Source organism: Zalophus californianus, chromosome 3 (assembly GCF_009762305.2).
Source record: "Zalophus californianus isolate mZalCal1 chromosome 3, mZalCal1.pri.v2, whole genome shotgun sequence".
NCBI lineage: Eukaryota > Metazoa > Chordata > Mammalia > Carnivora > Otariidae > Zalophus > Zalophus californianus.
Genome location: NC_045597.1, coordinates 115,386,477 through 115,402,537, shown reverse-complemented (window position 1 = coordinate 115,402,537; position 16,061 = coordinate 115,386,477). Strand labels below are relative to the sequence as shown.

Genomic DNA, 16,061 nt, shown 5'->3' with positions numbered 1-16,061 from the left:
CCCACTTAAGAATTATCACTGGAAGATTTTCATTTACTCTTGATGCCTCCTTGCTATTCAGCACCCTCTAGGCTTGGAAAGTCACATAATTAGTGTGAAAGCACTAAAAAAAACCCATGAATTTTAGTATCAACTCAAGCAAAAGGTAACTAAGGAAGTAAATCTACAACAGAAAAAAAAATCATATAATGCTTTGCAATGTTCAAGAAAATGGCTTTTAGATTATCTGCTATTAGGAAGTATTTCATTCCTATTCCCTTTTCTTCTGCTCATTCATTTATTCACTCCTTAAATATACAGAACCTGCTAAATACCTGGGAATTGGGTCCTCAACAGAGGCAGATCATGGAAAACTGTGATGCTGAATTAATATTGAGCAATTATTTTCACCATTCACCTCAGGGTCTTCTTCCAGAGCCGTCCTTTGATCTTTAAGTACAGACACAGAAAGTGACAAAGAAGGACAAAAGTCAACACTGGCCACACTTAGGGCTTTGTCTTCTGGCCAGAGAATCCAAGGTGGATTCACAGACCAATCTTTCACATCCGATGCCAGTTATCCATCAGAGTCTTACCCCCATGGGTGTTGTCCTAATCTCCCCCTATACAGAGGGGTCACTTTGAAAGTGCCTCAAACAAACTCTAAATTGCCAGGATTACTTGCTGTTTCTTTGAAAATGACTTTCATGTGAAAAGGCTTCAGAAACATAAAAGTTAATCACTCCCTATCATGACTTGCATCTAGCAGCAGGGTAAAGAGGTAATTAAATTCTTCTTCATTCTTTCTTTCAAAATGCATTAGGACCTCACTCAATCTTCCCCACGTTTTATGTAGAAATAGAGCAAAACCCACCACTTCTCTCTCTCTCTCTCTCTCTCTGTCTCTCAAAAAGGAAAAGGTAAAACACGGACTACTCTAAAACTCAAAGTTGGAGAGGAATTCAGGGACAGCTACTTCCTACCACCCATGTATTGTGAAGGTCTGAAAATACAAGTTCATAAGAGGTTAGGTCTCTAGCAAAAAAGACGTAACTTACTGACATAGCCCACATGAACCATCGAAGCCTTCATAATAAATAATGTGATCCTACATACGCTATTATCAATGTTCAGCAAATCCTTTATGTTCATTTTTAATGAAGATGCCCAACCCCAAATTTCCCTTCTATTTCAAACTTTTTCATCAGATGGCCTGAGAGTAAAATGGCAGCCTTGTGTTTGGCTAACTCCAGGGTGCTCAGCTTGAGCTCTATGAATAAATTATACTCTGATCATTAAAATGTAATAAAAGCGAGTACTTTGAAACCTTAACCTAAACAAGCCTGCTCTCTGATCTTGGGGGCCGACTTCAGCTGTTCTCCCAGCAGGGCCTCCCCTGCCCAAAGCCCAGGCCTCACAGACACCACTGAAGCCTGCTCAACACCCAGAGCCACTGCCATCACGGGAGCTCCCAGTGGCTCTCAGGGCTGTCATTTTCAGATTGCCAGAGCCATCCCACTCCCTCTCCCCCCAAAAGAATGATGGGAGAGGCAGGAGTCAGGCTTAGGCTGTAAAAAGGTTAAGTTGGCAGTTGAGGGTCCCTCAATGTGACACTTCAAAAATCTCCTTGCCAGAGAACAGAACAAGATGATTTCTCAGTCCTCTCATTCTTTTTTTTTTTTTTAAGATTTTATTTATTTATTTGAGAGAGAAAGAATGAGAGACAGAAAGCACGAGAGGGAAGAGGGTCAGAGGAGAAGCACACTCCCTGCTGAGCAGGGAGCCCGATGTGGGACTCGATCCCGGGACTCCAGGATCATGACCTGAGCCGAAGGCAGTCGCTTAACCAACTGAGCCACCCAGGTGCCCTCAGTCCACTCATTCTTTAAGGGAAGACTGTCAACCCAGAGCCCTGTCTGAAGCAGACAAGTAGGGGAGAGACAGTCCAAGGCAGAAAAGAACAGGAAGAAACACACTGGTTTTTCCCTTCCTCCAGCCAGTGTCTCTCATCAGCTGAAGCTCGCCAGAAGCCAACCGGTCTGGGAACCTGGAAAACAACAGAGGGAAGGGGGGCGTGAATCAAAGACAAACAGACCGAGGAAGGCAAGGTATATTTGGGGACGATAACACCTCTTCTCTATTTCCTAGTGTTGCTAGTATTGTTATAAACTCAAATATAAATATAATATATATATATGCAAATACATGTCAGAAACTGTAAAATATGATCAAAAAAGGTGTTTAGTGTAATTCCCAGTTATGATGCTTGGTTTATGTTGCCTTCAATTATTTTTACATTACTTGTCCAAGTCAGTCTGTTATGTAGTAGTTCTATTAACTTAAGCAACTTAGCACACAGCACAGAATATAATAAACAATATCAATCTTATGCAAGTTATCTTCCAGTCTTGACTAATACACGCATGGCTCTGTACTGGAATTAGCTAGTGCATACCACTTGATGTTCTGCTTTTTTCACTTCACATCATACTCCATTCTCAGGCACTGACATGCCATGTAAAATAACTGTGTTACCACAAACTGCTAACATGCTGTAGTTTGCAACATCATTCCTCAGTGGGCCCTGGTCTTTAAATATTGACCAAGACACAGAAGCCTTTCAAGATGAACGTGTGTACTAGATAGGCCCTTGCACAAAGGCAGCGGACTACAATCTGATGCAAGTGGGAACAGAAGCAGAGTGAACCTTCTGGCTGAGAGAATCCTGAGGCAATACCGGAGGAAGACAAAATGTTGGATGTAGTGAACGACAGTCCTGCAGAGAGAGACCTCAACATTGCCAAGTTATTAAGAAGAAGCAAGGCTAAATTGACCATGAGTGAAAAACCAAAAGAGTCAAGTAGGGAACAAGGGGTAGGAGATGGTTCACAGAGTGACTCACGACTTCAGCAATCTCTGAAACGTGGGTCTGAGTTCTGATTCCACCACCAGCTAGTGCTGCTTCCATATCATTGGGAAGGATGCTTGACTGCCACAAGTCTCTTTTCCATCTATAAGAAGCGATGGTAGTAGTCTCTAACTCATAAGGTTGCTTGAGAAATTAAATGAGATAATACACATAAAGCACTTAGCAAGTGCTCAGAAATCATACCTATAAAATTAAATTTGGCAGTGTTTCTCTACCTTAAACATGCACAGTGGTAAAGCTAAATGAAATCTCTGTAGAGTGCTCAAGGCATAGCACCCTGTGAGAGCCAGACCTCAGCAACTGGGGAGTGGCAACTCAGTTTCTTTTTAAGAACATTGACTGTTTTTAAAAAACAAAGCCACATTCAGCCAGTAGCAAGATGGCACCCATCTCTCCTACTCTAAACCCTTGACTGACTCCTGGGTGCAAGGTAAAAGATGTAGTATTTCCAAAAGCCTGATCTTCTAGCATTAATAAAGCAGTATAGCAGCCAACCCTATTTCAAGTCTCTCAGGTCCTTGAAATTTATCTTTAATTACATAGCAGTATCTATTAGCAATGGAAAATACTAAAGTCCACATCCAGACATTACAAATTTGAGACAAATGGAAAATATTTCTAAAGCTGTTAACGAGAAGCTTTATCCAAGTGTGAAAGCAAATCTCGTGGTCTGAGGAAGGCAAGTGGCATGAAAACAGCAGGAGACCCACAGTTACTAAATTCTACTCCTCAACATGCCTCACACCTGGCAGCTTCAAAATATGGGTTCCTCTTCTTAGTATTGACCCATCGCCACAGTTCGCTCCTTGTTTCATTTGCACAAAAGTTAGTTTCTAACAGATAGAAAACATCAAGGAGTCAATGTCAGAAGGAAGCTTATGCAATTTTCCTGTTTTTCCAAAATTTGAATTTACAGGCATAATTTATGCCCCAGCAATTTAAACCCTAGGTGTATCCTCAATACAGTTATCCATGTGTGCACCAAAATCACGTACCAGATAGTGAGAGCAGCTTCATTCTTAAGAGCCCCAAAGTGGAAACAACCCAAATGTCCATAATTGGAATGGAAAAATAAATTGTGGTATATTCATATAAAGGAATAATAATCAGCAATGAAAATGATTGAACTACCACTGCACGCAATAATATAATGAATCTCACAAATATAGTAAAAAGCCAGATGTCAAAGAATATATACAGTATGATTGCTTTTATTAAAAGCTCAAAACCTGGCAAGCTTAATCTATGATGTTATATTATGAGAGTGATCACCTTTGTGGGGAAAGTCATTGGAAGAGTGCCCAGCTGGTAATGTTCTATTTCTTGACCTAGGATGTAGTTACATGAGTGGGTTAACTTTGTGCTAATTCATCAAACTGTCACTCTTATTTGGGCATTTTTCTAGATACATATTGTACTTCAATTAAAAAATATATTAAAATAGATTTTTCCCAAATTGATGAATATGAAAAATGGAGAATTGCCTACTGGATCAGACTGATGGATAATTCAACCTAACTTTCTTAAATAAAATTAAGAGATAAGGGTTGGAATTGCTAACTATGGTGTCATCAGTAAGTTAAACTTCCTCCTTTTGTCCAAATAACCTATCCTGAAGCTCTAATATAATGATCTAATATTACTTCTTAAAGTTATATTATTTTTATCTTATTTAATAAGCTTCATGTATTTGTCGCTATGAAAAATATTTCCTTCTATGTATTAAATGATGTCTTTTAAGCCTCAAGTGGTATCCCACCCTCCTAGCAGGCCAAAATTTGATCAATTATGTTCACTTTCATATTTCATAATTTTATCAATGTGTTTGGTATATATTCATATTTTCAGAGTCAACGGTTCTAAGGTTTTAGTCTCTGTTGGTAGAACCTCATATTTGGAGTTTCTTTTTACACATGTCCTTCTGGCTCCCTGAGCATTTCAGCTGCCCTCTTTGGACCTGTTCCAGTTTATTATGTCTTTCCTAAGGTTTCAATATGCAGTGATCCTTTAGGAGGTGGGTGAGCCCTGGAGTCTGTAAGCATCCCCCCTTCTTCCTTATACCCAGCTTCCTGGTCCTTTTTGGCAGCTTTAAGGAAGATAACAGCCATCAGCCTCACTGGCCTGTTAGCTCACCTTCCACATATGTTATGGAGAAATGTATTATTTGTATTTGCCACATTGAAGCTCATCTGTCTATCTCATTTTGGAACACTCACAGAGCCTTCCATTAGCTTTCTAAAATAAATACTACTAGAGATTCCTAGAGTTTCTTAACTCGTTTTGCAAAGTTGACAACATCAGTGTGTATCCCTACCTTCAAAATCATCATAAAGCACTTTCAAATGCATGGGCCCAGCATTGACTCCTACATGACCCCACATTCAGCCCTGTTGATCCAGAGACATATTTCTATAATTCTTAGTTCACATTTCCTGGCATTAGTCTGGCTTCTTCTCCTTGAGAACATAATTTCCAAAGTCTGTAATAATATTTTTCTTAAAGATTTTTTAAATTTAGATTATGTTTTTATGCATAGGAAATGTGCTAGGAAAATATGCAGCAAGATGTTTTTTTGTTTGTTTGTTTGTTGGGTTTCTTTTTATGTTCAGTTAGCCACTGTGTAGAACATCATTAGTTTTGATGTAGTGTTCAATGATTCATTAGTTGCGTATAAAACACAGTGTACATGAAACCTAGTCTATGGCCTTCGAAAATCCAATACATATACCCAATAGTTGGCACTTATCCAAATAATAACAACAATAATAACTAACATCTGGGGCTTACCACGTATTAAGGACCATGCTAAGTGATCACATTTCACGACTTGGCTGAGTTCACCTACCTCTCCCATGGCAGAGACTTGATATGAATTCAGGTGTGCTTGATACTGTCCACATTGTTAACATATTACTACCCCCCTTTAGCCTATTTAATTTCCTTAAATAATTAAACTAGATTCACCGTGTTGTGTGAAATATTATGAATCTTAGTTATCTTATATTAAAATGAAAGCACCAAAATGTATGTTGAAGCTAAATTTAACTTATTTTTGGATTGGGAGCTACTCTTCAATTAATCTTCCACCATTAGTATTTGTAATCAAGGTTTGGATATAAGCAGTAACAATTTAAAGAGTAGTTGGAAAATATACTTGGCCCAAAGTTTTGGTGCAAAGAAAAGAACAGAAAAGATTCCCCTTTCGTCTGACTTCACTGTTGCAAGCTCACATGATCCTGTTGCTCTGGAGTTACTTCTTGTAAACAAATATGCAGGCAGACATATTAGGTACCTTCCATTATGTTTTTACTTTATTTTTTCCTATTATCCTCTGGTCTCAAGTAAGAAGACAATAGGAGTAGTGTGCCAGCCACATTTTTTTAATGTTAATAGTATCGATTGTTCTTTAATTTGAAAGCACTATGATAAATTCCCAGATAGATAGGACTCTGGGCAATCTCAAAAAGTAACTTAAACTTTCAGAGAAAAAGTTAAGGGCCAAGGAGTCACTGAGAACATTATTCTAATATATATATGTACATATAAACAGAGTCTACTAAACAGGAAGCTTTAAACTTCACAGGTAGGGTAAGTTAGGGTCACTGCAAAAGTGGCTACGATTTGCTCCTTTGAAACACAGGCTCAAATGAGGACAAGGAGATTTTAAATGGCTTCATCTGAAATGAGCTGCAAGAAGTCTGATTGTGAGGAACTACTGTACAGAAGTGAACTGGCGGGACTTTCATTTTAGGAGAAATATTTTTATCCTCAACATCATTAGCCCTGTGACTGAATCAAGAACACTTGAGGGGTGCCTGGGTGGCTCAGTCGTTAAGTGTCTGCCTTCAGCTCAGGTCGTGATCCCAGGGTCCTGAGATTGAGCCCTGCATCGGGCTCCCTGCTCGGCGGAAGCCTTCTTCTCCCTCTCCTGCTCCCCCTGCTTGTGTTCCCTCTCTTGCTGTGTCTCTCTCTGTCAAATAAACAAATAAAAATCTTTAAAAAAAGAACACTTGAAAATTAATTACACATATATTAAAAAATGGAGATGAGCCGATACATGCAGGCCAGGAAAAGCTTTTTAGCTGAGTGTGTTGATGCAAAAGCACTGAGGTCATTTAATATTCATGAAGACTTCACTCACCTTGGGAATTGGGCAATGAAGGAAGAGGGCTGATGGACCTTAAGGATATTTATTCACGTATACGCCAATTTCACCAAGGTTGAACTATCTCATTGGAAGTGATAATAAAATACTCACTAGAAATAAGCTTTTCCATGAAGGAAAAGAAAAACATAATCCTAGAAGTCCTCACTCAGTCTGCCTTGTCTGTCCTAACTGCAGTTGCAAAAGAGAGAAAAGGGAGGGAAGAAGGAAGGGAGCAGGGAGGGAGAGAGGAGGAGGAGGGAAGAGGGAAGGGAGGAAGAGAGGAGGAGGAGGAAGGAAGGGAAGGAAGGAAGGAAGGAAGGAGAAGGAAAGGAGGAAGGGAGGAAGAGAGAGGGAGGAAGAGGGAGGAATGACAATCCTTCCTTCTTTGTCCAAAAGACACTATGATGTTTGCAGTGAGGCTAAGAGTGTGGTGTCTATCACATGCCCACCACTGTCACATTTTATCCTCTTACCCTGCTCGATTTTTCTTCACAGTGCTCATCAATACTAGAAACTAGCTTATTGCATTTATCTATTTGCTGGATGTCATGTATCTTCTCCACTGCAATGCAGGCAGGGGTGTCATCTTACAGTAGCTATGCCCTCGGCTCCTAAAATGGCGCCTAGAACAGTAGGCACTCAAAGTAGATTTGTAGAATGACAAAGGGGTAAATTGATTGGTTCAATAATTAATTAATTAGCTGGGGTATCAAAATATCTTGCTTTTTCAAAATGTGAATATCTGGGCTTTCTTTCCCCCATCAGATATACTGCCATGGAGATGGGGTGATGCTTACATTACTTCCCTGTGCCTAAGACCAATTTAGGACCACGGTCTTAGGCGCGCACACACACGTACACACACATACACACAAGTTTGCTTATGCAAAGAAATTCAAGCTAAAAAGAGAAATATACTCTGATTGCAAGTGAGAAGACAGGAACAGGAAATTAAAAGGAAAGATAACAAATAGCAAACTTATATCCTCTGTGGTGATTAAAGAAATAAATCTAAAATAGTCATGAGATACCAGTTTTTTAAAATCTTTGCCACTTGGATATGAAGAGGCGATAACTATTTTGGGGGGCATGCAGTGACATGAGCACTTTTATGTGCTGCTAGTGGGACTATCATGTGTTAGACATTCTTTTCACTCCATCTCATCTCTGGAGTGGATGGTCAGTTGTGAGGTCTGTCCTGCCATAGCAGTAAGCCCAAGATGACCACGGCACCCAGCAAAAGATAGGAAATTGTTCTGGGAAGATTAATTCTTTAGCTGCTGCAGATCACTACAGATATTTAAGATGTGGAACTCATTCAGACAAATCAGTAGCCTAAGAATGACCCACTACAGCACTCTTCCAGTGACTGTAAGTGTAGCATCCTCTGTGGCCTTCTGGAGAAGGAGAAACAAAAAGAACACTGTCCTCTTTAAGAAGGATGCAAAGAAAACCAGCCTGTAAGTATCCAGGTCCCACCAGCCAAACCCTGTGGAATCACACCACTATCTAATACTACAGTAAGGGAGAGAGTAAGATAGGAATGCCCCCTTTAAACTACAGACCAGCCACAGTGCCAGACACTGTATATGGAGGGGTCTTCTCCCTGCATGTTTCTCCCTTGAAAGTCAGCAACTTTGCTTTATAAGTTATAATAGACGTTTACCTACATATATATTGGAGAAGAGCTGAACAATTTGGTGTTTGGTATCAACACCAAAGCAATTTTTAAATGGGATTTTGGTTTGCTTTGTGTGAGCACAGGTTGGTTAGACAATGAATCAGTTTTCAATCTAAGCCATATGGAATTCTTGTGATTCAGTCATCATTTGCCTGAGGTAATCTCAAGTAAGTGAATGGAAATCGGTTCTCTTTTCTATATAGTTTAAAGAGAATCAAGAGTAGTTTTCAGAGTTCCTCAACAAATATCTTCCTCTGAAATAGTGCACAAGGAATGTCATATCCATAAAGTAAATATAAATTCTGCATATAGCCATTTTGGTGATGTGCGAGTCAAATTATTGAGTCCCCAGATCTAGTTGGTGATATTTGGGGCAGGGTTGATGGTGGCTCAATCATGTAAGAACCTTTATCCTAGACATACTGCTACCAATTTCTAGTGGTCCCAAGACGGGCCCACCACAGGGGTGAGAAAAACAGTTACTCTTTTTCAATTTCCACTCCTCTTCACTCAGCAGATCATGGGAATACTCTCTACCATTCTATTCAACCAAACATAATTTCCAGAATTCTTAAGGAGGAATGGAGAAAATAATACTAACTGTAACTCAGAAATCTTATCCAAAATTATTCAAAATCCTTTTCATGGAAAGGCTTCATTCCTGTTTCTCCCTTCCTCCATACTCTCCTCTGCAGGTAACAGAATGTTTTTCTAGGTGTCCTAAGTGAGAAAAACAAGCCTTCACTTATACTGCCAAATCCAGAGGCACTGGAGTTCCAGCATCAGTTGTGGTTTTGGATCTGATTCTCTGATTCTATCTTGGCTCTCATCCTCATAGTCATAAAATGGCTGCCTCACCTCCAAGCATCACGCCCTCAGTTTATGTTGCCAGAGACAGGAGGAAAGTAGAGCAGCGATTTCTCTCATATTCATAGGTAGACCATATCATTTATCACAGGAACCAGAATTTTTCAAAGTGAAAGAGGACACTATTAATAATTTTACTAGGACAATACACATATTCCATCACCATCAAAAAAACTGGGATATAAACCTGTCCTACTTAATTAGAAACCACAGCATTTCCCAGAAGTCCCAGCAGTTTGGAAGGGGCTCCCCTTTACTGAGCATGTTGCCACCCACACAGACTTTTGTTATGGGAGCAAGGAAGAAGGTGGGTTAGCTGTTGGGTAGGCAACAAAGTATATCTGCCATCAATCCAGGTATATGACAATAAAACTGAATTTCTTCTTCATGTCTTAGAAATGGAGAAGGAGGCCTGCTTTTCTGAGAACACAGCTACAGTAGAAAGTAGAGCTGTTCTGGTGGTTGCCACTCTTCCTGCAGACTTACATCCTCACAAATCCTATTATTAGACACAAAACTGTCCCACTTGAGCTAGTATTCCCAAATCACACAGAGCAGTGCCCCATACTGGGCACAAGTATCGAGTTGGTTTTCATTAAGTGGACATCCCTTAGTCCAAAGCATAGGCATCCACATGCAGGCAAGGATCCTCATGCCAAGAGACATATTTTAACCTGAGTGTCGAGTTGCCTGGCATTTATATTCTCAAAGTTGAGAATTCCAGAATAAATAACCTTGAGACTTTATTCTAGTTTCATTCTCCAGGTCACAACAATGAGGTATTGCCTCTTATATAATCTCTAGCCATTCCATTTTTTTAAATCATTTGATGCACTTTTTACCAAAATGCCTCAAAGTCCTGAAAGGTTATTCAGAAGATTGGCAAAGAGTCAAAGAGATGTGCAATTAAAATCTTTGTCATCCTTTTTTGATGGCACCTGAAACATCTAAAAACAAAATCAACATTCTGTTCCAAGACTTTCGGTGTTATGGTGAGAACACATATAAAACCTGCCCTAAAAACTCTAAATGCTGGGGGGCACTGACCTAGTTCAAGTTCAATATGTTCACAACCAAAAAAGAAATACTCACTGTCAGATTTTGACAATGATGGCTAAGGTCCAAAAACCAAGGCTTTGACATTCAGAATGAAAAAAATCCTTTAAACTCTTATTATATTTCCTTTATTTAATTTTCATTTCTATCTGGAATAATTGACAATGAAAAGTATGGATGAGGAGAAATTTTTTATAGTTGCATAAGTCTTATGCCTGACTTTTATAGTTGCCTAAGCCTTATGCCTGACATCAGGAAGTTGAGACAGCAAAAACCAGTTGCTGGGGCAAATGGAGAGGAGAATGGTGTAGGCTCTGTTGCTTGCACATGCATGTGTTGGTGGGAGGATGATGATGGCCACTCAGGGAGAATTAGACCCAATCTTCACACCTCCAGGAGCATCCTTTCCAAAGTCTCCCAGGAGAGGAAATTAACCTATATGTCAACTGCCGGAGCCTCTCCCCTTATGAAATATCGAAAACCTCTAATGAAGTAGAAGACAATGTAAATCAGACAGGAGTCTCGGTTTGGGGGCAGAATTATAATCCCGTTATTCTAAGGTGATGTGTTAGAGAGGCACATCCCTTTCCACGAATGTATAACATGTCCAGGAAAAGAGAGACCTAGCTATATTTTAGACTTTGACTCCTGTGACCATTTACCAAGAGGGATTGGTACTCTCATAAATGTGCTTCCCAAATGATAGTGTATATACTCTAATTAATCTAGTATATTTTTAACCAAAGCTGTACTACTTCATTATTATTTTGGTCCATATTGCATCGCTCAGAAACAACAAAAAATCAACTCAAACATTAAAAGCCATTATATTCCTCGTGAAAGGAGGAAAAGGGCAGCTGTACCTTTATGGTGATCCCCTTTGTGACTGATTTTTTCCATGGGACAACAAAGACATGATATCATAGGGAAAGATAATAATTTGGAAAGTGCTTTTCAGGAAAAGTGATTTTCTGGACTTAAATCATTGCCGATGAGGAAAAAAAAAAAAAAAGCAACTTTGTACCTGTCAGACAAAAGGAGTTTCATTCCACGTATTACAAAGTGAACTCGTTATGGTCTCTTGCTAAGGTCTCAGAGAGAACCCTAATCTTACCACCTAAAGTCCACTGTCCACCTTGGAAAAGCTTGTCGATTTCTGCGCTTTGTAGTTCCTCATGCAAAGATTGCACATCAAATGTGTCATCCCAAGAAAGGCACAGAAGTAAAAAGCAGTCTTAGGATCCTGTTCAAGAGTACTAGAGGGGTTGACAAACAGTCAAACAGATTTGCAGGTAAAATCTTTCCTCTTCCTCAATAATGATCTCAAAAAGCCACAGGAACATGCTCTGTGTGTGTGCTTTTAACATGCCCCATTTACCTACCCTAAAATTGTGCATTGCTTGGCAAACAGGCATATTATTTTAGCCCGAGGACAAATTTCACCAGACACTGGATGATTTGCCTCAAGCTTTGCAGGTGGCAGTTAGCTCTATGGGGTTCTCCATACAGGCGCTCCTGACTCAGGAAGGCACCTTAGGAGGAAGGGATTAGAAGACAAAACAATTCCAATAATGAGGAAGGTTAGCGTTCCTGAGCTACTTCCACACCCGTATATTAAAAACTAAAATCCCTAAATAACTTGTTCTCAGTACACAACTTCACTTGGTCCTCTTCTTCATCAAGTCTCCTCCAGGATTACAGACTAAACATAGATTGGGGTGTCCTGAGCTAGCAATGCCAAAACTTAGGAGCTTCACAGCCAAGTTACACTCCAAACGCACAACTCCTCTGCTACTATGTGACACTCCCATTCTGGAACTTGAGTTCCTTTTTCCCGTCTCCATTACATAGTGAAAAAAAAATTAGTTTTTTTAATTAAATGAAAAATATGATACCTAGAAATAACACTATAAGAGCAGCTATTCTTGGCTGTAGAACTATGGGTGGTATTGATATTTCCTCTTATTTTTCAAATATTCTTAGAGTTCTTCAATAAGTGTATTATTTGCATAAAACAGGCACAGAAAACTAGCGCACCTGGGTGGCTCAGTCAGTTGAGTGTCCGACTCTTCATTTCGGCTCAGGCCATGATTTCAGGGTCATGAGATTGAGCCCCACCATGGGCTCTGTGCTCAGTGGGGAGTCTGCTTGGGATTTTCTCTCTCCCTCTCCCTCTTCTCCCCCCGCTTGCACACACATGCTCTCTCTCTCAAAGAAATAAATCTTTTTTAAGAAATGCACAGAACACTAATAGTCACAGTAATTATATTGTTGATATATTCTCTTTCTAAAATAAAGTTTCTAGATGTTTCTTAATGCAAATTTTATGTAGTTCCCTTCAGGACATTAATTTTCTACTCAACTCCTTATTTCACTGTTTCTCTTTAGATTTTCCAGATTAATTTTATTTTAGGTTGGGAAGAGCTGTCTCCTTGGGCCTCTTTAACAGAACTCTTAGACATTAGCTGCATACAAATAGATTATATACACTGTGTTGTAACATACAAGTATCTTCCAAGTACCTGTGCATTGCTCCTTTACAGAAGAATGCCTTGAGAGTAGGGGAATTTTTTGTCTATGCATTGTCTGCAGCTATGAGGGCTTAGGTGGAAAAATAGTACAGGTCCTATTCTCGTCCCTGAAAGTTTTACTTATTATCTGTCCAAATGTTCCAAAAACTAATCAGCTGAAGCCCCAGAGTCCTGAATGATAAAGTGTGGAAGAGATGTTCTAGATCTGTGAGATTCCGAGGGCAGGGATTATCAACTTTCTGCCTCTTCCAAAATAGAACTTTAATATTGTTCCCATAGAATACTTGATTTCTGAGGAGGGTTGCGTACCAATGAGGCTGCCAGGTCAGTTAGCTACAGAATGTACTTCCAGGTAAATCATTTAACCAATGATTTGCCTTTCAGTGCAATTCCAAGAGCCTCCTTTAAATACAGTTTCCATGCTGAATTGAAATTATTCAGAGATGTCTATTCCTTGGGACATGAGGGCTCCATGAGGGCCCAGCGCTTGCTTCTCCTTCCCATCCAGTCCTCATCAGAGTGCTTAGTGCACAGCTGATATTTCTTAGATATGTGTTCAATCACTCACTTCACATTGTATTGATTATTTGAATTTGGGGATGAACAAAGCTGTAACAAGAAAAGCCTTTTTTATTTTATTTTTTTAAGATTTCATTTATTTGAGAGAGAGAGAGCACAAGCAGGGGGAGGAGCAGAGGGAGGGGGAGCAGACTCCCCGCTGAGCAGGGAGCCCAATGTGGGGCTCGATCCCAGGACCCCCAGATCATGACCCGAGCCGAAGGCACATGCTGAACTGGCTGAGCCACCCAGGCTTCCTGAAAAGCATTTTTTAAAAAGCACCGTTTGCCAGACACAGGTTAGTCGTGGTTTGACACTCCAATATCTCCCTATGCCCCAGTCCTGCTCCCCTCTTCCTTTCACAGGTGCTGATCCCAAATTAACATCATGTACCCAAAGCCTGTTTTGGCACCTGCTTCCAGAGAATTCAACCCATGACTGCCTGGAACTAAAATCTAAGACAAAACAGACTTCAAGGCCAAATACTATAATGGCTTCTGCAGAAATGTCAGGTCTTCAAAGAGGCCTTTGCTGATACCCCCCTCCCCAAAATAGGTTCCCCTGATCCCTCACACCTACTCCGCCCCTCTTCATCTCCCTTAGGTTACTTTAGTTTTCTTCATAACAATCTCTCTTCCTGGATTGTTCGCTTGCTTACCGTCTCCCTGCACTAGAAGATAAATTCCATAAAACAAAGACTATGACTCATTCATTGCTGTATGCCCAGCACCTGAGAGCATGTCTGGAATATAGTAGGCATTCAATAAATATTTATTGAATGAATAAACCATTGCTAGATTTATTATCTTAGAAACATAAAGGGAAAACCTAAAAGCCAGTTTCCATACATTGAAATTTTAATAAGAGTTTCTTTCTATGGTTAAATTAAAAAAAAAAATCATTGAATGTACCAAATAGTCTCAGCAGTTAATTGGATTCAACAGTTATGACTATAAGCCTTTGTGCAATCATGGGAATAATTACTAATTCATAAATCCAGAACAAATAAAAGTCTGAGGCAGACCTAAGAGGATCATCATCTACCTACCCTTCTGTAGTTTGGTTTGGTTTCCATGTAAACTCTTCTGTATTTTGTTTTGTTTTGTTTTTAGAGAAAACTCCACAGGTATTTGTTTCAGGAAGATCTCATTCTCTCATAGGCTAGCAAGGGAGATCATAATAGAGAAGAAAAGCAATGGACAAGAGAGAAGGGTGGAATGTTATTCAATGTGGACTCGGCCTATTCATTAATTCATTTTAAAAATACATATTTAATAGATGGCTTTTATGCTACTGAAGTATGTACCCTCTATCCCTACACTCCAAAGAGTTTTGATCAAGAAAGGATGTTGTACTTTGTCAAAAGCTTTTCTGCATCTATTGAGAGGATCATATGATTCTTGTTCTTTCTTTTATTAATGTATTATATCACATTGATTGATTTACAGATGTTGAACCAACCTTGCAGCCCAGGGATAAATCCCACCTGGTCATGGTGAATAATCCTTTTAATGTACTGCTGGATACTATTGGCTAGTATTTTGGTGAGAATTTTTGCGTCTGTGTTCATCAAGGATATTGGTCTGTAATTCTCCTTTTTGATGGGGTCTTTGGTTTGGGGATCAAGGTAATGCTGGCCTCATAAAACAAGTTTGGAAGTTTTCCTTCCATTTCTATTTTTTGGAACAGTTTCAGAAGAATAGGTATTAATTCTTCTTTAAATGTTTGGTAGAATTCCCCTGGGAAGCCATCTGGCCCTGGGCTTTTGTTTGTTGGGATATTTTTGATTAGTGCTTCAATTTTCTTAGTGGTTATAGGTCTGTTCAGGTTTTCTATTTCTTCCTGATTCAGGTTTGGTAGTTGATACATCTCTAGGAATGCATCCATTTCTTCCAGATTATCTAATTTGCTGGCATAGAGTTGCTCATAATATGTTCTTATAATTGTTTGCATTTCTTTGGTGTTGGTTGTGGTCTCTCCTCTTTCATTCATGATTTTGTTGATTTGGGTCATTGCTCTTTTCTTTTTGATCAGTCTGGCCAGGGGTTTACCAATCTTGTTAATTCTTTCAAAGAACAAGCTCCTTGTTTTGTTGATCTGTTCTACTGTTCTTTGGTTTCTATTTCATTGATTTCGGCTCTGATCTTTATTTTTTCTCTTCTCCTGCTGGGTTTAGACTTTATTTGCTGTTCTCTCTCCAGCTCCTTTAGGTGTGGGGTTAGGTTGTGTATTTGAGACCTTTCTTGTTTCTTGAGAAAGGCTTGTATTGCTATATACTTTCCTCTTAGGACGGCCTTTGCTGCGTCCCAAAGA

At 39.5% G+C, this 16,061-nt stretch overlaps 1 protein-coding gene across 1 annotated transcript in view; it reads right to left on the bottom strand.

Annotated features, from left to right (window-relative positions):
• Positions 1 to 1,741: 1,741 nt before the first annotated feature.
• LYPD6B (LY6/PLAUR domain containing 6B) overlaps positions 1,742 to 16,061 on the bottom strand; it is a 213,725-nt gene continuing 199,405 nt past the window's right edge. The window contains exon 7 of the mRNA XM_027590075.1: positions 1,742 to 2,026. Coding sequence (XP_027445876.1) covers positions 1,865 to 2,026 — 162 coding nt within the window. The 3' untranslated portion in view covers positions 1,742 to 1,864. The remainder of the gene's footprint in view (positions 2,027 to 16,061) is intronic.